The sequence below is a fragment of the Hippopotamus amphibius genome, chromosome 11, assembly GCF_030028045.1.
Source record: "Hippopotamus amphibius kiboko isolate mHipAmp2 chromosome 11, mHipAmp2.hap2, whole genome shotgun sequence".
NCBI classification, from domain to species: Eukaryota; Metazoa; Chordata; class Mammalia; order Artiodactyla; family Hippopotamidae; genus Hippopotamus; species Hippopotamus amphibius.
This window is the reverse complement of record NC_080196.1, coordinates 26,013,220-26,035,183: the sequence shown is the minus strand read 5'-3', so window position 1 is coordinate 26,035,183 and position 21,964 is coordinate 26,013,220. Positions and strand designations below refer to the sequence as shown.

At 39.5% G+C, this 21,964-nt stretch overlaps 1 protein-coding gene and 1 pseudogene across 1 annotated transcript; one reads left to right on the top strand and one right to left on the bottom strand.

Moving 5' to 3' along the window:
• Nucleotides 1-442: 442 nt before the first annotated feature.
• On the top strand, nt 443-16,937 carry LOC130831911 (DLA class II histocompatibility antigen, DR-1 beta chain-like; annotated as a pseudogene).
• LOC130831910 (BTB/POZ domain-containing protein KCTD3-like) lies at nt 6,548-10,163 on the bottom strand. The gene has a single exon (XM_057700376.1). It carries the CDS (start codon nt 10,055-10,057, stop codon nt 7,604-7,606), a length of 2,454 nt encoding a protein of 817 aa, XP_057556359.1. The 5' UTR covers nt 10,058-10,163; the 3' UTR covers nt 6,548-7,603.
• Nucleotides 16,938-21,964: the final 5,027 nt, after the last annotated feature.

Here is a 21,964-nt window from a genome sequence, read left to right as displayed (position 1 = left end):
ACCGCAACTTCTAAACACACTCACACATACATTTGTCAAAATAGCTTTTTCTCCAAATGGAGAGAAATAATCCTAAAAAGCTCAAACTTGTGTATACTTCAACTGACTGGCATGGAGCTGGCTCACAATAGGGGCCCAATTACAATGTTTCATATGTAACTGGATCAAACCTCTAAAGCACTAAATTAAAACAGTCCTTTTAGTGGAGGAAATTCTTAAGTTTCAGAAGAAGACCTTCATATTGAATCTCTGGTCAGCAACTGATGATGCTTCCCATCGCTGATGCTGATTGGTTTTCCAACACTGAGATCACCCAATCCAGGAACAAAGAAATGTGCCCTTGGTTGGTATCACTGGGGATGTGGATGGAGGAGGGTTCAAGTCTTCACTGAGTGAGACTTGCCTGCCCCCCCTCACACCCTGTCCTTTCCTGTCCCCCTGCATGATGTGTCTGGGGTTCCCCAGAGGCTCCTGGATGGCAGCTCTGACAGTGATACTGATGGTGCTGAGCCCTCCCCTGGCTTGGGCCAAGGAGACCCAATGTAAGTGCACACGTTGGATGGTGAGCTACCGTGGGGTGGGGGAAGGAAGGGAGCTAGCTTTGTCACTGTATTCAGACTAGTCCCTTAAAAACTGTGACATATTCTTCAGTGACCACCTATCTTTGTCATATGGATCCCCATTGATTTTTTACACAACAAAGGAGCCTGGATGCTTGCCCTCTCTGTAAGAACAGTGTAAAATGCCTCCCTATATAAAAGTCTTTACTTCTCAACCCTCCTCCAAGAAAACCTCTCCAGCCTTTTATTCCAATACCTCAGGATAGTGAAAGGGTTAAAAAAAATAATTCCCCATCAATCAGCTCCCTTTATTGTGTTGAGTTATTCCAGAAAAATGGAAGGTTTCTCTGAAAAATTTATGTGGGGCCAAAAGGAATTAAAAAGATTTCTTCTAGAAAATCCTGTATTATGTCCTCAACAAGATCTGTGTTGTTGGTGCCTCTCAGTATAATATGAGGATGTATTAACAGGTCTTCCACTATCTCCTTTTCCCTGGAACCCCAATGTTTATAAAGCCTGTATCCCTGTACTGGAAGTTCTCTGACTGAATTTGGGGTTAGTCTTCTCTCTTTCTCCTATGGAAAGCATCCTGGAGCTGAAGCAGAGATCCTTGTACCTTGAATGACTCTGTAATTAAGAGGCATATATGGGTGTCCTTTGGTGCTTTAAAGAACTTAAGGCATCTTCTGAAAAGCTGGCACAGGTTAGTGATTGCTTTGAATCTATTTTGAATCTTTCTATATGATTAGTTTCTGCTATATCTCCCCATTCTCTGGCCAGAGCACATGAGAAAGGATTCATTTAGTATATAATAAATTATATAAAATTATGTTTTTGTAGGTCACAAATAGAACATATCAGCAGTTTCATATGGTTTAAACTATATACCCTGAGCAGGGTTACAGAGAGAGAGTGTGAATTGTCATATCTTATATGTCTGAAAGCCAATAAACAAATCAAGGGAAATCATTGGTCTACTGAGATGGTCCCAAATTTCCTAAATTCATTCAGCTTGCCCTCTGTTTTCCTTAATTAGCCATGCCTGGTAATCTCTAATTCTTGTTCCTTCCTATTCTTTCCCCAGATATGTCATCATCATCACTGAAAATCCCCAAAGACCTCAGCAGTAAGAGATCGGCCAGAACAGATTAAACACAATAACATTTTTTTGGTTTATTAAAATCAACTTTTCCTTACCTGTGATATTTTTTCAAACTAGTGGAAGAAGAAGGAGAAAGTTTGTCTGAATTTTTCACAGGCAGCAAAGGGATGTAATATGTTATCAGAATAAAAGAGTGCTAGAGCTGGAACCCCTTCTTGACTTACAGAATCCCCAAAATAATGAAGTCCCAGAGCCTGGTTTATTCATCTAGACCACAACTATTTTTTAGAGCAACTATTAAGCACTGGGTTCTGTTCTAGGCTCAGAGAATTCAATTTGAGTAAGGTAGAAGTCCCTACTCTCATGGAATTTACCTAATGACGTTAACAAAGAGGAAAATTTCAGAGGGCAATAAGTCCTCCGATTAAATATATATATATATACACACACACACAGGGTGATAGGACAGAGAGAACTGAACTCACCCAACTTCAGTTCAAGTGCCAAGGGAGTTCTCCTAAAAAAGTTGCAAGCATGATGAGAAGAATCCAGGGAGTGGGAACAGGGGAAAGGCTCAAGTACAGGAAGATATTTGCTATGTTTAAGTGACAGAAAGTAGGCTAAAGTGGCTGGAGTGTAAGTGAGCAAGCGGGAGAGTAACATGACTTTCGAGAGGAAGTCACGAGCCAAATTGTAGAAGGCCCTGATGGCCATGGGCAGAAATTTAAACTTTACTTAAAGAGATGTGTAAAGCCACTGAGGTTACAAGGAGAGTTAATTTATATTTCTTTGTAAAAATTATTCCATCTGCTATGTGGAGATTGGGTTGCAGAGGTTCACAGCTGGGGTCAGGGACACCATTTAGGAGCATGGTAGCAAAATTCTCCAGGGAAGACACACTTGTGGCTCCTGTTAGTGTGGTAGTGACGAAGATGGTGGGAAAGATAAAGTGAACAGATTTGAGATTTTTGAATGACTCATTAATAAAATGTGCGGGGGAAGATAGTAGACAATCAACCTTATTTCTAAGAATTTTGTCTAGAATAACTATGTAGACAGTGGTGCTTTTTCTTGAGATAAAAAAAAACGCAGGAGGAAATGGTTAGAAGTGGGTGGTTAGAAATAAAATATTTTGTTTAAATTTGAGATAATTTTTTGACAATCATTTGGAGTTGTCAAGAGTTCAGTTGAATATGCAAGGCTGGAGTTCAGAGCTGAAGGTATATATACTAGTCTTACTGACACATGCACTGTGTTAAAGCAAAGAAAAGTAGAAGAGTTTACATAAGGATAGAGATAGCGTGTAGAAGAAAGGAAGAAGGCCAGGCCCAAGCTCAAAGGGCCAAGGGTCAATGAGTCAGCAAAGGGGACTAAGAAGAGGTGGCAGAGGTTTTCAGGAAAACCAAGAGAATGCAATGAATAAAAGCAAGGAGAGTAGATTTTTCTCCAAGAAAGAGGTTGTGGCAGTTGTGGTGAGTGCCACTAAGAGATGGATGAAGTGAGAACATGACAGAGAAAGGATCACTGGGTTTGGTGGACTTGACACTTGCAGATTCAGTCAAACATCCAGGATAGAAACTGGATGGACCCTTTGAAGAGAGAATGGGAGCTGAAAAAGTGAAGATGGACTGCAGATGACTCTTTGGGCGGCGGGCCTCAGGAAAGGATTGGAGAGTTAGATAATCACAGAGTATAAGAATAAAAGAGACTGAAGAGAAGCTGGGAGGCCTTGAGAATCAGAGGTGTGCAGCCAATTGTCAGGAGGCACTAGTGTGCCCTCCTTTGCAGAGGTCACTAGTTGTGCACAAAGGCACTAACTCACTCAGTCAATGTTTATTAGTGAACTAAAATCACCTGTCATTGCCCTAAGTGATGAGAATGGAGTGGTGAACGAAATAAATCTATTCCCTGCTAGCGTGGAGCATCGTAACAGGTTGCAGTTACTATGTACCAGACCTATGATTTCAATAGGTAATTCCCACAGCTATTCTGTCACAGCTGGAGCATTTTTAACTTACATAGTTATGTAATCTAAAACGTCAAGGGTTTAAGTAACTTCCAGTGTCACACAGTTAGTGCTACAAGCCAGACGGCAGTCTAAATCTGAGTATATCCAAGGTCCTCTCCTCTATGTCAGTATACTTCTTTTGGTTAGATTCATGAATATTATATCCATTCCATGATTCTAAAGAAACCAATGTTTCTGCTCTTATGTGTTCAAAACAGGATTTAGTGATAAAATTAATAGCATACAATTGCCAAAATCAAGATGAAGATATTATTTGGTTTAAGAATGTAAGGAATAGAAAGCTCTTTTGACTTTATATTCATAGGGGTTATAAAAATTAAAATGATGGTATATTTATCACTTATTATGTGATTAGTACTATAAGTCATTATTTACTTTCATACTTGTAACAACCCTGTGAGGAATATGCTACTATTAACTCCATTTTAGAGAGAAAGAAAAATGATTCTTGGAAGTTAAAAGCTGACCCAAAGTAAAAAAGCTTATTTTCAAATGAATTTCAGATAAACAACAAATACTTTATCTGAAGTCTTAATTTAACTGGGCATCCTGTATTTTTATTTGCTAAATAGCTCATAGCCACAGAACTTGAGTGTGGACTAACAGCACCAACCATAACCATGTAGCTTGATACATACAAGTTACAGTGAACAGCAACCTCACACATTTTATTTTTCAACTTTTTCATCTGTTAAGAAGGTATTCAGAGAATTTGTAAATAGTAAGATAGAGCCGATCTGATCTAGGGTCCTCTCCTCCCTAAAATCATACTTAAATGTCAAAGGGAGCTTTGTGAAGGTCTCCTTTTTTTTTTTGTAAACTGTCTAAATGAGAATGTAGTCTTTTTCTTAGTTTCTCCCCTTCTGAGAGGACTTGATGATGGAAATAAGAGATCTCATTCTGGCCAACGCTGGTAATTTGATGCCTATTAGTATTACTGGGAGTAGGGGACTGAAAGTTAGAAAATGAGTTAGTTTGGACCATTGAACTGAAATGAAATTGCAATGGCTGAAATTTACTACTAAATATAAGCGGCCCAGTGGCATGGAAATCAAGAAGGACGATGATGTGAAGAACAAATTAATGTGACAGTGACTGGTTGACAAGGCAAAGAAATCAGTATGCCTTGGTCCTGAACAAACTCAGGAACACATTTGCTGGAAAAATGGCTTTGCATTGGGACCAGATTTCTAAGAAAACATGAGCAGGATCAATGTTTTTAACAGGTATAATATTGGCAGATTTTTAAATGTAATCCTCAACATTCCACCACTAATAGTGGCTTTTTCACCACAGATTTTCCAGCTGGTTTACACCAGTAGTTCTCACCCAGAGACAATTCACCCCGCTCCCACCCTGCTACCTTTGCCCCAGGAGCATTTGGCAATATCTGGAGCCATTTTTTGTTGTCACAACTGGGGGTTTCTTCCGATATTTAGTCGGTAGAAATCAGGGATACAAGTAGACAGCCTAAAATGTACATAACAGCACACCCACAACAAATAATTACCCGGGCCAAAATGTCAACAGTGTGGAGGCTAAAAACATTGGATCGCCCTGGGTAACTTCTAAAACATCTGGACTCGCACGTTATACATGCACTCACCTTCCAATTCAGTTCCTTGTTGTTTATTTTAACATGTTTAATTAACAAAAACCTAGACAGTTGCATAAATTCACCAGTTTCTTGGACTCATTCAATCAATGCAAGTTCAAGGGCTCCATTTTAATTTTTTTTACCTTGTTCAGTATTTGTCAATATTTCATGAGTTCTGGGTCATCAGCATTGGTTAACTTTCAACAGCTTAGCTTTGTAAGGCATAGGTAGTGCAGTCATAAGACTGCACAAATATTTTTCAGTAAAATGCCTCAAACTTCTGTAGTAATTGTATATTCTGTACGATTGAATTGTCAGATGTTTCCATTTATTCACCTCTCTTTAATTACAGGGTCATTCTGTTTATTTTTTTTTAAATTTTTTATTTTTGGCCATGCCCCATGGCTTGTGGGATCATAGTTCTGTGACCAGGGACTGAACTCTTGTCATCTGCAGTGGAAGTGTGGAGTCTTAACCACTGGACCGCCAGGGAAGTACCAATCATAGGGTTATTGCTTAATTCTTTTGGACATTTTCACAGTTCAATTAAACATAAAGACAAAAATGTCAAAACCATACACATATATGATGTATATATGTATATATATACATACATGTATGTATGTATGTTTATAAATACTAAAACTATAGAAGCACATGTGATGATAAGACAGTGAGACACATCAGACCCCTTACCTTCTCAGGTCAGATATACCAAATGTGTTTTTTGCCAAATTTTTTAAATTTCTGATCTTCTGAACTTTCTGGATTTGGAAATGCAGAAAAGGGATTATGGACCTGTATTGTAATCATAGTTTTAATCTCCTTAAAACTCTTCAGTAGTTTCCCATATCATTTAGTATAAGTCAAGATCTTGACACCCACAGGTTAATACCAGATTCCACGTGATTCCTCCATTCTCATCTTCACTCTCCTTCCTCTCATTCTCTGTGCTTCAGTTGAACTGTTTTCTTGTAGTATCTGGAAGAAATTAATCAATTCTTTAAAATTTTTCCAAATTATATTATTTTATCTGAAATTTTCTTCCCTTTCCACACAAACATATAAACACACCCACTTTTCGTAAGGTTCATATCACTTTAACCTTTCATGTCACACCTTAAATGTCTCTCTTTAGAGGTTAGTTCTCTGGCACCCTAATGTAATTTAGGTCATCCTATAATTCGGTTATAGAATTGTTTTGAAATTTTTCACTCTTGTATACATTCTTTTTTTTTTTTTAATAGTAAACTTTAAAGAATTTATTTTGACTTGATCCACTTATATTTCTCAGAAGGGGAATATATACATTATTCACCAATAAATGCTTAATGCTTTAAATTTACAATTACCTCATTTGCAGAAACTTGGAAATCATTCCAATCAAATGGAGAAAAAATACAAAAATTATTTTGTTCTTATAATTCAAAATATATTTAAAATAAATTTCTACAGCAGCCAAAACCTTTAACCAAAAATTCAGAACTGCAGTCTCTTAAGCTTAACAAAATGGCCACATTCCAACTTAATTATCTTCATTAAAACAGGAAAAAAATACGGTGACTCCTAAAAGGAGGCAGACTAACAACTGGGTCAGTTTTCCTTTCTGGTCACTCAAAGCTGTCTTTATTTTTATTTCATCTGTTCAAACACAGACAATTGCTCCAACTTTAAAGAAAGTTTAAATTGACTTTCAACATTTAATACTGGTGATGCTTGCTAAGATTTCATGAGAATCAGAAAATGATCATAATTAAAATTATCCTAAAGGACTACACAGAGTAATCTGGTATTCAATAGTGTTTTTGAATTACATATTTTTTCACAAACATAGCACCTCATTAAATACCTGGTAAACCACTTTGCAATCACAATAAGCATTGGGAGATTAAGTTCCAAAGAGAATTATGTGATTCACTTAAGATAACATTGCAAGACAAATCTCAGGCATAATCAACATCAGGAATGCAGTCTGTTGGTTCCTATACTCCTAAGGAGATGCTCATCTATAACGGCACCATCTTACACTAAGACATGGTACTATGCTTCCAAAATCCATAGAGTAGATAAACATTGAAATGGACTCCTGTTTTACAAATGATCTATTAAATGTGCCTGTAAAGCTAAAAAAATTTTCCAAAAGATCAGAAAGAGATATGGTTATCTCCTTACCCCACATAATTCTGTCAAAAAGATACTAAATGAAGTCCAATCTTAATTTGTAAAATTTTTGGTGTAAAAGCTAATGTAATGAAATCCAGTAAAGTTTAACTCCCATCTAAATTAATGAAACAACTACTCACTTTGCTGAGTTTTCACAAGCTGTACTCCTGACCTGAAGAATCACTCTTTTTGTGCCGAGGAGAAGGAGTAGTCTTCGTAGGAGATGGGGACGCAGTACCAGGTGAGTCAGTTCCTCCATCAGAGGTACTTGGTGATGATGCCAGGTGGGGGACTTTCTTTCTTCCAAGGAATCCTCCTCCTTCAAATCCTCCTTTCTTCCATAACTCCACTTTATTTTCATTTTCATCTTCTGATGACCTTTTCTTGGATTCTAGAAAACCTTCAGCTATTTTATGCACCTCCACTCCACTATCTGATTCTCTCAAACTTTTAACTTCTGTTCCAGGAGACTTTCTCTCAGATAGATTACATTCCCCTGTTGCGCGCTTTACTTCAGCTTGTATTGGACCCAAGTTACCATTTTCAGGGACAGCTCTTTCTATGTTTCTGTTCAAGTTCACAGTCTGGAAGTCCCTGTAACTGTGAAAGCTCTCAGTCCTCCTTGCTCTTGCTAACAAAGGACTTTCTCTGTAAGGCCTCATGGAACCGTAAGTAGCTGCTTCATGGATGGTTTCATGGTGCTGGAGCTGAAGACTAGAATTTGATTTGCGAAGACGGCTATGCTGAACGACAGAAGTTGTTGGACTGATATTAGGAGTAGCAGAGCGAGATGTGCTCAGATCACACTGATCCAGTAATTTGAGTAGCTCTTCTTCAGTCGGACCACCTACATCCTTATCCTCACTTTTGTTAACCATGTCCATGGCAGTGGTCAGATCCCACATCTGAATGCTGCCGTTTGTGTGGCCTGTGAACAAGTAGCGCCTTGGCCTTGAGCCCATCCTACTGGAGCCCTCACATTCTCTCACTGTAAATGAGGATATTGTAGTACAGTCAACAGCTTGGATCTCACAGATTCTTTTCCCAGTAGATGAAAGTCTTACAAACAGTTTGTTAGTGATGGGTACAACTTTCTGGATGAAGACCTGCTGATCATCTCGCTCTCCAAAAGGCCCTATGTCATTTCCTGAGGAATAGCTTCCATGGCTTTCTGTCTCCTCCAGAGACAGTATCTTGAACCATGCTAGAGGAGTAGAACCCGGCTGAGTAGAGATCATTCCTCTGAATCGTGTTACCGTCCATGTCCGGACATGATTATTATCTGCACAGACTGATACAAGATGCTTCTCTGACAGCATGATTTTTGTGACGGGACTTCGGTGAACTGTGAAGGTCTGAAAAAGCTGAGGGCCTGACCCAACAGTCTCTGGGTGCTGTACAATTACTCGTACTGCTCCAGAGCTCGTACCATAGGCAATCTCAATCCAGTTACCACTGACACTTGTTTTGGGTGTGAGGTAAACACTCAGAGCAGTAATAGCATCATTTGAAGGATCATGATAAAGTTCAGTTACAAGAAGATCATTATCCTTCATTCGCAAAGGGAACTTCTGCATATCTATGTAATATATTGATCCATTGTTACAACCCAGTAGAAGGAACGACCCAGCAGTGTCATAACTAGTTATAGGAACAACGTCTTGAACCTGCCAGTGCTGGGTGACAGCATTCCACACTCCCACTTTCCCTGTATGACTCGTGGCCACCAACTGGTTACCGATAAAGAAGAGAGCATCTACAGGTACACCAAGGCTGAACACTCCAATTTCACTTCCACTTCCTCCATCTTGGACACTCCATAATATGATGCTGCTCTCTGACGCAACAGCAACCATTTTATCTTTGTCTCCATGTGGACCTCCAACCACTTTTGCATTTAAAGCTACTCGTTCAATAGTCCAATCCAAATAGGGGCTTGTAAACACTTGTTGCCATCCTGAAGATTCTTTGATTCTGTAACACACAGCAAAATGGGCATATGCAGCTACAATCCAGTTGTGATGGCCAGCTACTATTAGCACCTTTCGTGGATCCACAGGAATTCCTAGCCTAACCGTCTCTTCTCCAGTTCCAGAGAGAACAGGCTGGGTACCATTTCCTCGAGCTTCACCTTCTGTAAAATTTAGTCCATTTCTAGAATCAGCAGAGGATCTAGTAGTGTTGTTTATTTTACGACTAGGAATACCTGGTGGAGGCAAGTAACCATGAAAAAGGACACTGCCACAAGATGAACGCTCCAATTCTTCACATAAGAGAAGCCTTCTTACTAACGGAGTGATTCCATAAAATTCTGCTTCATGCCGAAGAACATTAATACTCACGCCCCTTAAGTCTAGTTCTTTTGTCTGAAGAAAATTTAAAATGGGTGCAAATGCTGCTGGATCTCTGTCAATAAATATAGCACCAGTTTCATCTGGAAGTGTTGAAATTCTTCCACTCAGCAAACTGGAAAAAAAAGAATCTGGAATCCACATGAGTGTTTGTCTTGAGGTACTAAACCTGGTCCCCCCCACGTTCAGCGGCACAATCTCGCCGCTGCCGGCCGCCGCCGCCGCGGCGAAGCTGCCGCAGTGCCCTCCCGCCATGTCCGGCGGCTCCCGCCGCCCTCCCTCCCCCGCCGGGGCCGCCGAGCCCGCAGCGGGAGCCCGAGGCGGCGGCGGCGGCAGGGCCAGCAGGGCGGCGGAGGCCGGGGGGCTGGCGGCGCGCGGAGCCTCCCCCACCTTCTCGGCGGCCTGGCGGGGTTCGCGGACGTCCGCCTCTTCGCCTCCGCTCCCGCGCCGCGGGAAGGCGGCCGGGTCCCCACCTCTCGCGGCCTCCAGGCCGCCGGGCCGGGGCCTGCCGTCCGCGCTCCGCTGCCCGCACTCTTGTATACATTCTTGTGTGGTTGGGTTTAGTACATCACTGTCACTTAATTTTAAGCTCCCTGGGTGAGAGATGGTCTGTTTTCACTTCTTTAGATTCACTGCAGGGGGATGGGGGGGTGGGGGGAGGTGGCACAGGCCATACACAGATACTTAAGGGACAGCTGGGTGGATGATGAGAGGAGCGAGCAGGGAATGTCTTTCTGGTGGAGGCTTTTAGGGGGAAGTCTCAATGGGGCAAATCCTGGTCTATCTCAGGCTTGGAGGTCTCCAGCCAAATACGGAAGCCAAATGAATAGTGAATGACTCTGGATCAGAGGGGTCTCCTCTGTCCTGCATGATCTCCCTTCACTGCCAGCAGATGAAAGATGAACCTGTGGGTGCGGGTAGTTGTGTGTGTCAGGGTGGGGGGGGGTGCCTGCAGAGCCAATGAGGGGTCCTAGTGCCCCCTCCTACGCCTGGGCGGCCCTCACTGGTGGGCCTCGGCGTCAGTTTCTTCCTGGGAGCCCACCCGAGTGACCAAAATAGTTCCTATCCCCACAGCACTTTTCATGGTGCAGGTTAAGTTCCAGTGTCATTTCTCCAACGGGACGGAGAAGGTTCGGTACCTGGCCAAACTCATCTATAACCAGGAGGAGTTAGTGCGTTTCAACAATGAATCGGGGGTGGGGGGGGTGTTCCAGGCAGTGATCGAGCTGGGGAGGACCTTCGCGGAGTAAGGGAACCAGCAGAAGGACTTCCTGGAGCAGATGCGGGCCACGGTGGAGAAGTTCTGCAGACACAACCACAGGATTATTGAAGCTTCGTGGGGCAGCTGCAAGGTGAGCGCGGGGGTGGGGGGCTGGGGAGGAGCACAGGGGGCAGAGTGTGTATGTGTCTTTGAGAGAGAGACAGAGACAGAGACAGAGACAGAGACAGATATACTTGACTCAATCTGAGGTGAGTGTGCAGAACGTGAGTGAGTACAAGTTAAGAGGGTTCCTGTGAGAGCCTGTTGTGGAGGAGACAGTGTGCGAATTTGTCAGTGAGTGACTGTGAGGGGAGAGTGTGTGAGGGGTGCATGGTGAGGCGAGGTGTGACAGAGAGATTGTGTGTAGTGGAGGCAGTGCCCTGGGGTCTGAGAGGACCAGGAGAGAGGGGAGGTGTGGGGGGAAGGGGTGCAGGAAGGAGGCTCCAGGCATCCCTGGTGGTCTCTGTGACCGAGGTGAGGTGGGGGAGGGGAGGGGAGGAATCCCTGACTGGAGTGGGTGGTTAGAGATGCGGGAGGGGACTTCAGCGTGTCTGTGGTTGAGGGGAAGGTTTAGGGGAGGAGAGGTGAGGAATGTAAAAGGATCGGGAGCATGTGAGAAGAGTTACTTCTGAAACCCCTGAAATAAGTGTGCTGGTGTCTGTGCACAATCAATTAATTGAAAATGAAAGTATCAGGATAATTTTTGAGGTGGGCTGTAACCTCTGAGGCACCTCTGATTTTTCTAAGGCTTCTTTGAGGTCGAAATTTCTTTTCTTTTCTTTTCTTTTTTCTTAGTGTATATATGTATATATTTTTTACACAGTTGAAATATTTGTGAAACCAGCTTTTTGGGTTTTTTTTGGAGGGTGGATCTGTCAGGTTCTTTATTTTTTTAATTAATTTTTTTTGAGTATAGTTGATTTACAAAGTTGTGTTAGTTTCTGCTGTACAGCAAAGTGAATCAGCTACACATAAACATACATCCACTCCTTCCTAGAGTCCTTTTCCATATAGGTCACTACAGAGCACTGAGCAGAGTTCACTGTGCTGTACAGTAGGTTCTCATCAATTATCTATTTTGTGTACAGCAGTGTGTATATGTCAGTCCCAATCTCCCAATTTATCCCTCCGCTGCCTCTTTCCCCCTGGTAACCACAAGTCTACATCTGTGACAACATTTCTGTTTTGCAAATAAGTTCATTTGTACCATCCTTTTAGATTCCACATATGAGTGATGTCTTATGATATTTGTCCTTCTCTGTCTTACTTCACTGAGTATGACAATCTCTAGGTCCATCCATATTGCTGCAAATGGCATTATTTCATTCTTTTTTACGGCTAATATTCCATTGTATATATGTACCATATCTTCTTTATCCATTCATCTATTGATGGACACAGGTTGCTTCCATGTCTTAGCTATTGTACATAGTGCTGCAGTGAACATTGGGGTACATGCGCCTTTTTGAATTATGGTTTTCTCTGGATACATGCCCAGTAGTGGGATTGCTGGATCATATGGTAGCTCTATTTTTAGTTTTTTAAGGAAACTCCAAATTGTTTTCCATAGTGGCTGTACCAATTTACATTCCCACCAACAGTGTAGGAGGGTTCCCTTTTCTCCATACCCTCTCCAGCATTTATTATTTGTAGATTTTTTTATAAATTTATTTATTTATTTATTTATTTATTTATTTTTATTTATTAACTGTGTTGGGTCTTCATTGCTGCACGTGGGCTTTCTGTAGTTGTGGAGAGCAGGGGCTACTCTTTGTTGTAGTGCGTGGGCTTCTTATTTCGGTGGCTTCTCTTGTTGTGGAGCATGGGCTCTAGGCTCATGGGTTTCAGTAGTTGTGGCACATGGGCTCATTAGTTGTGGCTTGCGGGCTCTAGAGCGCAGGCTCTGTAGTTGTGGTGCATGGGCTTAGTTGCTCTGTAGCATGTGGGATCTTCCTGGACCAGGGACTGAACCTGTGTCCACTGCATTGGCAGGCAGGTTCTTAACCACTGTGCTACCAGGGAAGCCCTATTTGTAGATTTTTTGATGATGGCCATTCTGACCTGTGTGAGGTGATACCTCGTTGTAATTTAGATTTGCATGTCTCTTATTGGTGATGTTGAGCCTCTTTTCAAGTGCTTTTTGGCCACTTGTGTGTATTCTTTGGAGAATCTATTTAGATCTTCTGCCCATTTTTTCATTGGGTTGTTTTTTTTTTTGATATTGAGCTGCACGAGCAGTTTGTATATTTTGGAGATTAATCCCTTGTCAGTTGCTTCATTTGCAAATATTTTCTCCCATTCTGTGGGTTGTCTTTTCATTTTGTTTATGGTTTCCTTTGCTTTGCAAAAGCTTTTAAGTTTAATTAGGTGCCATTTGTTTATTTTTGTTTTTATTTTCATTACTGTCAGAAGGGGGTCAAAAAAGATCTTGTTGCTACTTATGTCAGAGAGTATTCTGCCTATGTTTTTCTCTAAGAGTTTTATAGTATCCGGTCTTACATTTAGGTCTTTAATCCATTTTGAGTTTATTTTTTTGTATGATGTTAGGGAGTGTTCTAATTTCATTCTTCTACATGTAGCTGTCCAGTTTTCCCAATACCACTTATTGAAGAGATGGTCTTTTCTCCATTGTATATTCTTGCCTCCTTTGTCATAGATTAGGTGACCATAGGTATGTGGGTTTATCTCTGAGCTTTCTACCCTGTTCCTGTTAGGGTTAGGGTTAGGGTTAGGGTTAGTGTTATTAATCTATATTTCTGTTTTTGTGCCAGTGCCATACTGTTTTGATTACTGTAGCATTAGTATAGTCTGAGATCAAGGAGCCTGATTCCTCCAGCTCCATGAAACCGGCTTTTGTTACTTATACTGGTGTTACTATTTTTATAATGCTAATAGTATTTGAGTATTATTATTATCTCTTTCTATAGTGTAATGATTTATCCCACCTTCCCCTTTGTTAGATCTTCTTTTTTCAATATTGCCAAATACTCAGTTGAAAATTTATATGTTTTTAACTTATATTTTTTTAATCTCTAAGGTTCTTGGACTTTTCCACATATTTATTGGCTAAAATTGTCATTACTGCTCTAAGAATTATTTATTGTCTGTTATCTCTGGGGTCCTGGTGTTTTTCTGAGTGATTTTACGGGTTCTTTATGCAGTAAAAATAACACTTTGCTAATATTTGGTTTAGCATTTTCTCTAGGTTGTGGTTTATATTTTGATTTAGTTAATCATTTTCCATGTTGGAAATGTAAATATTTTTATTTAATGAAAAATACTGCAAAACTGTTAGCAATGATTTATCATCAATCTTAAACCTATCATTTTATGATATTGTAAACATGTTTTCCCTTTTCTTCTTCTTCTTTTTAAAAAATTGTATTTGTTGAGGCTGGTAGTGTCAGGGATTGTCTCAGGCACTAAGCACACATGTTAATGAGTCCCAGACCCTGCCTTGAGCTCAAATGTCAGCTTAAAAAGAGAGACAACTGTAAAATGATAGCAATTCCAATAATAGAGATACTTGCTTTGCAAAAGAGAGGGATTGATCAGCTGAATGTAATTGTAAGACGTTTTAAAGATTAATGACCTTCTTTCCATGTTTCTTTCTCTTAAAGGACTCGTGCTTTTCTTGGGATTCAATTTACAAAGTAAGAGTTGTGTCTTTCCTTCTAAAAGCCTGTGTCTTTCCTTCTTCCCATGGTACAATCTTTTCTGAGGTGTTCTGTGATGTGAGTGCCTGGAGAGAGCTTTCCCAGGATTTCATTCTCTATCTCCACACCTACCTCACTGCTGTTCCCCAACTTATCCACACTGCTTTGAATCATGTTTTCTTTCCAAATAAACATGATTATAAATAGCTAACACATATTGAAGGCTAAATTCCAGTTATTGCTTTATATATTTTAGATGCATTAATCCTCACATAACCCTTAGAGTTAAGTTAATATTATTATTATAACCCCCCTTTATAGGTGAGAAAGCTAGGCAAAGAGGAATGTGAATATTTGCCCAGGATTGATCAGTAAGAGGCAGAGCCTGGATTTGAATACAATCGGCCTGGCTTCAGAAATAATACTTTTAATTAATACACTATACAGATGTAGAGAACAAACATATGGACACCAAGTGGGGAAAGTGGGGAAAGTGGGGGGGGGGGGTGGTGGGAGGGAATGAATTGGGAGATTGGGATTGTCATGTATACATTACTAATGAGAAAAAAAATCAAATTGTACACTTTAAATATATGCAGTGTATTGTATGTCAATTGTATCTCAATAAAAGTTCCAAAAAAAAATACACTATATGCCTTGCAAAAATTTGTGAACACTTCAACAATAAATAACTATTTTACACTACGGGAAAAAAAAACCCATAAATTTCCTCAATATTTCTCAAATGTAATGGGCCCATGTGGTAAGGTTTAAAGTCAAGGCTCTTGGCACAAACTCCTGTGGAGGCCTGCCTAGAACTGCAGTCTGGGACAGGGAGACTGGATGCAGAAAGGCAGCCAACCGAGGAGACTTACCCTACCTACCTTACTTATTCCCTCTACCTTTTCTCTCCTAGTCGAGCCTACAGTGACTGTGTATCCTGCAAAGACCCAGCCCTTGCAGCACCACAACCTCCTGGTCTGCTCTGTGAATGGTTTCTATCCAGGCCATGCTGAAGTCAAGTGGTTTCAGAATGGTCAGGAAGAGGAGGCTGGGGTGGTCTCCACAGGCCTGATCCCTAATGGAGACTGGACCTTCCAGACCATGGTGATACTTGAAACAGTCCCTCAGAGTGGAGAGGTCTGCACCTGCCAAGTGGAGCACCCCAGCCGGACAAGCCCTATCACAGTAGAATAGAGTGAGAAGCTTTCTGACTTCACAAATTCATCACCCACCAAATAGAGGATTTGCTTACCTATGAGTATCAGATTTCTCTCTCCACACCTTATTTTCATTTTCTCCTCTCCTTCAGCGTAGGTTATTAGGGTAGCTTGTGGTATCCTGTGACAAAAATCCTCCGATAATTTATGGATATCCTATGATATCTATAAGTACCTATACCCCCTGGTATGCCTGACAAGCAGAAAAGAGGTATCCCTGTTTGAGCCTCCATGATATCTCAGGTTATGGTCAACGCTTTGGCCCTGGGTGTCAGTCCCCTCTCTTGGGCTTGTGCTTCTGATGCTGTTGCTCTGAGTCATTGTGATATGAGAAGAGGGCATGTGTGAAGAAGGCCCTCTACAATGTAGGGGCCTTCCAGACATGAGCAGAGTCCAATCTCAGCTTTGCCTTTTATTAGCTTTGTCACCCTAGAGAAAATACTTAACGTCGTTGAGTCCTTGGCTTTTCATCCAACAGACGTTTAAGTCATGTGGCTTTATATCAGGGATGTTATATTTAACTGAGTTTAATATTTGAACCTTGTAGCTCAGTGTGATTTTCAATCTCTTTTCCATAAGTTGTCAACTTTAGTTCTTCCAGGGCAGCCTTCTTCTCCCATTCTCAAAGCTCTCAATCATAGAGACTCAATGAGCGAAGTTGGATTTGAGATTAAAAGAATCACTAAAACTAGCTTCTTTTCTCAGGGGCATGGTCTGAATCTGCTCACAGCAAGATGATGAGTGGAATCGGGGGCTTTGTTCTGGGTCTGCTCTTCCTTGGGGTGGGGCTGTTCACCTACTTCAGGAATCAGAAAGATAAGGAGCCTGTTGGCAGCTGAGATTTCCCACAGAATTTTTAGAGGAAGAAATATGACTTTGCTCAAGTTAGTTCTCTCTATATCAGTGACCTTGTAAAAAGGCTTTATTTCCCCTATTAATCTCAAATTTCCTGGAAATCCAGAAATCAAAGTCCATGGTTGCTTATGGTTGAAACATAAGAGGTGATGGCCTGTAGATATAAGAAGGATAACATGCATGATTTTGGGTGGAGCTCCCAGTGCAAATGCAGAAAGAGACACAAGGCTGATTAAATGACCCTGGATTTGTGTGACAGAAGCTTTGCAGGTCACAAGCTCTCAGTTTCTGCCCTTCTATCTATCTTGATATCTTGTGGTATAAGAAATCTTAGCAGCAACATATAAAAGAATGAAATTAGAACACTTCCTAACACCATACACAAAAATAAACTCAAAATGGATCAAAGACCTAAATGTAAGGCCAGACACTATAAAACTCCTAGAGGAAAAAATAGGCAGAACACTCTATGACATACAACAAAGCAAGATCCTTTTTGACCCACCTCCTAGAATCATGGAAATAAAATCAAGAATAAACAAATGGGACCTCATGAAACTTAAAAGCTTTTGCACAGCAAAAGAAACCATAAACAAGACAAGAAGACAACCCTCAGAATGGGAGAAAATACTTGCCAATGAAGAAACTGACAAAGGATTAATCTCCAAAATTTACAAGCAGCTCATGCAGCTTAATACCTAAAAAGCAAATAACCCAATCCACAAATGGGCAGAAGACCTAAATAGACATTTCTCCAAAGAAGACATGCAGATGACTAACAAATACATGAAAAGATGCTCAACATCACTAATCATTGGAGAAATGCAAGTCAAAGTCACAATGAGGTATCACCTCACACCAGTTAGGATGGACATCATCAGAAAATCTACAATCAGTAAATGTTGGAGAGGGTGTAAAGAGAAGGGAACTCTCCTGCACTGTTGGTGGGAATGTAAGTTGGTACAGCCACTATGGAAAACAGGATGGAGGGTCCTTAAAAAACTAAAAATAGAACTACCATATGACCCAGTAATCCCACTACTGGGCATATACCCAGAGAAAACCATAATCCTAAAAGAAACATGTACCATCATGTTTATTGCAACACTATTTACAATAGCCGGGACATGGAAGTAACCTAAATGCCCATCAACAGATGAATGGCTAAAGAAGATGTGGCACATATATACAATGGAATATTACTCAGCCATAAATAGGAATGAAATTGAGCTATATGTAATGAGGTGGATAGACCTAGAGCCTGTCCTACAGTGAAGTAAGCCAGAAAGAGAAAAACAAATATCGTATACTAACTCATATATATGGAATCTAAAAAAATGGTACTGATGAACCCAGTGACAGGGCAAGAATAAGGATGCAGATGCAGAGAATGGACTGGAAGACATGGGTTTGGAGGGGGGATGAAGGGGAAGTGGGGACGAAGTGAGAGAGTAGCATAGACATATATACACTACCAACTGAAAAATAAATAGCTAGCGGGAAGTTGCTATATAACAAAGGGAGATCCACTCGATGATGGGTGATGCCTTAGAGGACCAGGATAGGGAGGGTGGGAGGGAGTCGTGGGAAGGAGGGGATATGGGGATATGTGTATAAATACAGCTGATTCACTTTGCTGTACCTCAAAAACTGGTACGAGAGTGTAAAGCAAATATATTCCAATAAAGAGCTTAAAAACAAAAACCAAAAACAACCCTTAGTGAATTTACCTAACAGTGGTCAGCCGGATCCATGCTTACAGTTGAAAAATACACTTGAAGTCTAACACCAGATAGGGGAACTCACCATCTGTGGGGTGTTAGCAAATGGAAAATAGCTAACACTCAGCAAAACGAAAAAAAAAAAAAATTAAATAGATCTCAGTAACAAAAAAATCTAACATGTTATTGGAGTTCCAAGAGAGAACAATGATGGAACCAATAAATGTACTCAATGAAATATTGGCTGAAAATTTCCCACATTTGTCAAATGACCTAAACCTACAGATTCAAGAAGTTGAGAAAAACCTAGCAAAATACACACAGATATATAATGATCAAACTGTTAAGTAAAGACAAAAAAAAAAAAAAAATCTTGAAAGCAACCAAAGGGAAATGACACTGTATCTCTAAAGGAAAAACAGCTCAAATGACAGCATATTTCTCATCAGAAAACATGGAGTACAGAAGGAAGTGGCACAACATATTTCAAGTGCTAAAAAACTGTCTAACCAGAACTCAACATCCAGAGAAAATATTGTTCAGAAATGAAGGGGAAATCAAGACATTTTCAGATGAAGGAAAGCTAGGAGAATTTGTCAACAGTACACCTACCCTAAAAGAATGGCTAAAGAAACTTCTCGAAATGGAAAGGAAATGATAAAAGAAAGAATCTTGATAGTCAGAAAAAAGAAAAAATAATAAACGGAGAAAAACTTGGGTAAACATGAAAGAAGTTCCTTCTTTTCTTGAGTTTTTTAGGTTGTATGTGACAGTTGCAAAAATCAAAACATTGATATGATTTTCAAACTTTATGAAGTGTATATTTAAGAAAACTATGTTGGAAGTGTGGAAGGATAAAGGCCTTAAAGGGGGATGCGCTGTCTGTTCTTCAGTAAAATTGGTGATATGCTGACATCAGTAGACTGTAATAAGTAAGAAATGTAAAACATAATGCTTAGAGCAGGCAATTAAAAAAATTATACAGATATCCCCGTATTCCCTCCCTCCCTCGACTCTCCCCCACCCTCCCTGTCCCAGTCCTCCAAGGCATCATCCATCCTCGAGTTGAACTCCCTCTGTCATACAGCAACTTCCCACAGGCTATCTATTTCACAGTTAGTAGTATATGTATGTCCATGCTACTCTTTCACTTCATCCTGGGGACATGTGTATAAATACAGATGATTGAACTTGGTGTACCTCAAAAAAAATAACAAATAAATAAATAAAATGAAAAAAAATTATACAGAGATACTCAAGAGCACTATAAATAAATGTATTCTAAAAATCATTCAAGGAATTCACAGGAGGCAGAAAAAAGGAAAAAATAGATATAAAATATAGAAGGAATAAGTAGAAAACAAAAATAAGATGGCAGATTTAAACCTCAACATAACGATAATTATATTAAGTATAAATGTTTAACACAGTAGACATGGTCTCTGACTTATGATGGTTCAATTTATGATTTTTTGACTTTTTACAATGGTGCAAAAGTGATATACATTCATAGAAATTGTACATTGAATTTTGAATTTTGATCTTTTTCTGGATTAGCAATATGCAGTTTGATACTTTCAAGATGCTGGGCAGTGGCAGTGAGCCCCAGCTCCCAGTCAGCCACACTATCTTGAGGGTAAACAACCAATACATTTATAACCATTCTGCACCCATACAACCATTCTGTTTCCCACATTCAGTACAGTGCTCAATATGTTATAAGAAATATTCAACATTTATTATAAAATAGGCTGTGTTAGATGATTTTGCCCAACTGTGGGCAAAAAATATAAGTGTTCTGAACATATTTAAATTAGGCTAGGGTAAACTATGGTGTTCGGTAGTTTAGGTGTATTAAATGTGTTTTTGATGTACAATATTTTCAACTTATAATGGGTTTATCAGTACATAACCCCATCATAAGTCAACGAAGATCTGTAATTAAACTGCTGGATGGATAAGATAATGACCCACTATTTAATGTCTATGAGAAATTCACTTCAATTACAGCAATAAAGGTAGGTTGAATATAGAAAAAAGAAAAAGCATAACATGCAAATATTAGTCAAAAGAAAGCAGAATAGTCTATATTAATATCAGATAAAGTAGATTTCAGAGAAAAGAAAATTACCAGGAACAGAGGAGGAACAGTGCATAATGATAAAAATGTTCTCCACCAAGAAGACAATGCAATCCTAAATGTGTTGCACCCAACAATGGAGCAGCAAAATAGGTGAAGCAAAAACCAACAGAACTGAAATGTGAAATAGACATATGCACATTTACAGCTGGAGATTTCACCATCCCTCTCACAACAACAGCTAGACAGAAAATCAAGAAGGATACAAAAAAACTCACCAACACTGTAAACAAACAGGATCTAATAAATATTTAGAGAACAATATCTATAGATTGATACTTATAAATAATCTATGGATCTAAGCAGAGGTTTCTATATATATATAGATACAGATATATCTAAATGTATCTATCTATATATACCTCCTGAATAAAAATGTAAATACAACATATCAAAATTTGAGGGATGCAGCTAAGACAGTGCTTAGAAAGAAATTTATAGCACTAAATGTTGACTGTAGAAAAGATGACAAATCTCATACTAATAAACTAAGCTTCCACCTAAAGGAACTAGAAAAAGGAAAGCAAAAAATCCAAAGCAGGCAGGAGGAAGGGATTAATACAGATATAAACAGAAGTTAATGAAATTGAAAACGGAAAAATAACAGAAATCAATGAAACAAAAACTGACTCTTTGAAAAGATTAATAAAAATGACAAGTCTTTAGCAAGACTGATAAAGAAAATAATATTTACAAATATCAGTAATAAAACAGTAGATACCAACACAGAACCTACAGACACCAAAAGATAATAAGGTAATACTACAAACAACTTTACACACACAAATTTGAAAACTTCTGTAAAATGGGCTGATTCTTCAAGAAGTATATATATATAAATTCTCACAAGCTGAACTGGATAATCTGAACACCTCTATAACTATTTAAAAAGTTTAATTCTTCATATATAAACTCAAGAAAAAGAAATCTCCAGGCCCAGGTGGTTTCATGTGATAATTCCATAAAATGTTTAAAGACATAAAAAGAATTCCTAAAATAATAACTGAGTTTAGCAGGTTCACAGGATGCAATATAAACATACATGATTCTATTTCTATATACTTGCAGTGAACACATGGAAGTAAAATTTAATAGTAAAATACTATGACCAATCATTCAAAAAGGAGATAAATACATACAAACCTAACAAACATGTACATGACTTGTATGCTGAAAATTTGTTAAATGCTTATTAAATAATCAAAAAAGTTGTAAATATTTGGAGACACATACTATGTCCATGTACTGGAAGAGTCAGCATAGTAAACATGTTAATTCTCCACCCCACAAAATGATATGTAGGTTTAAT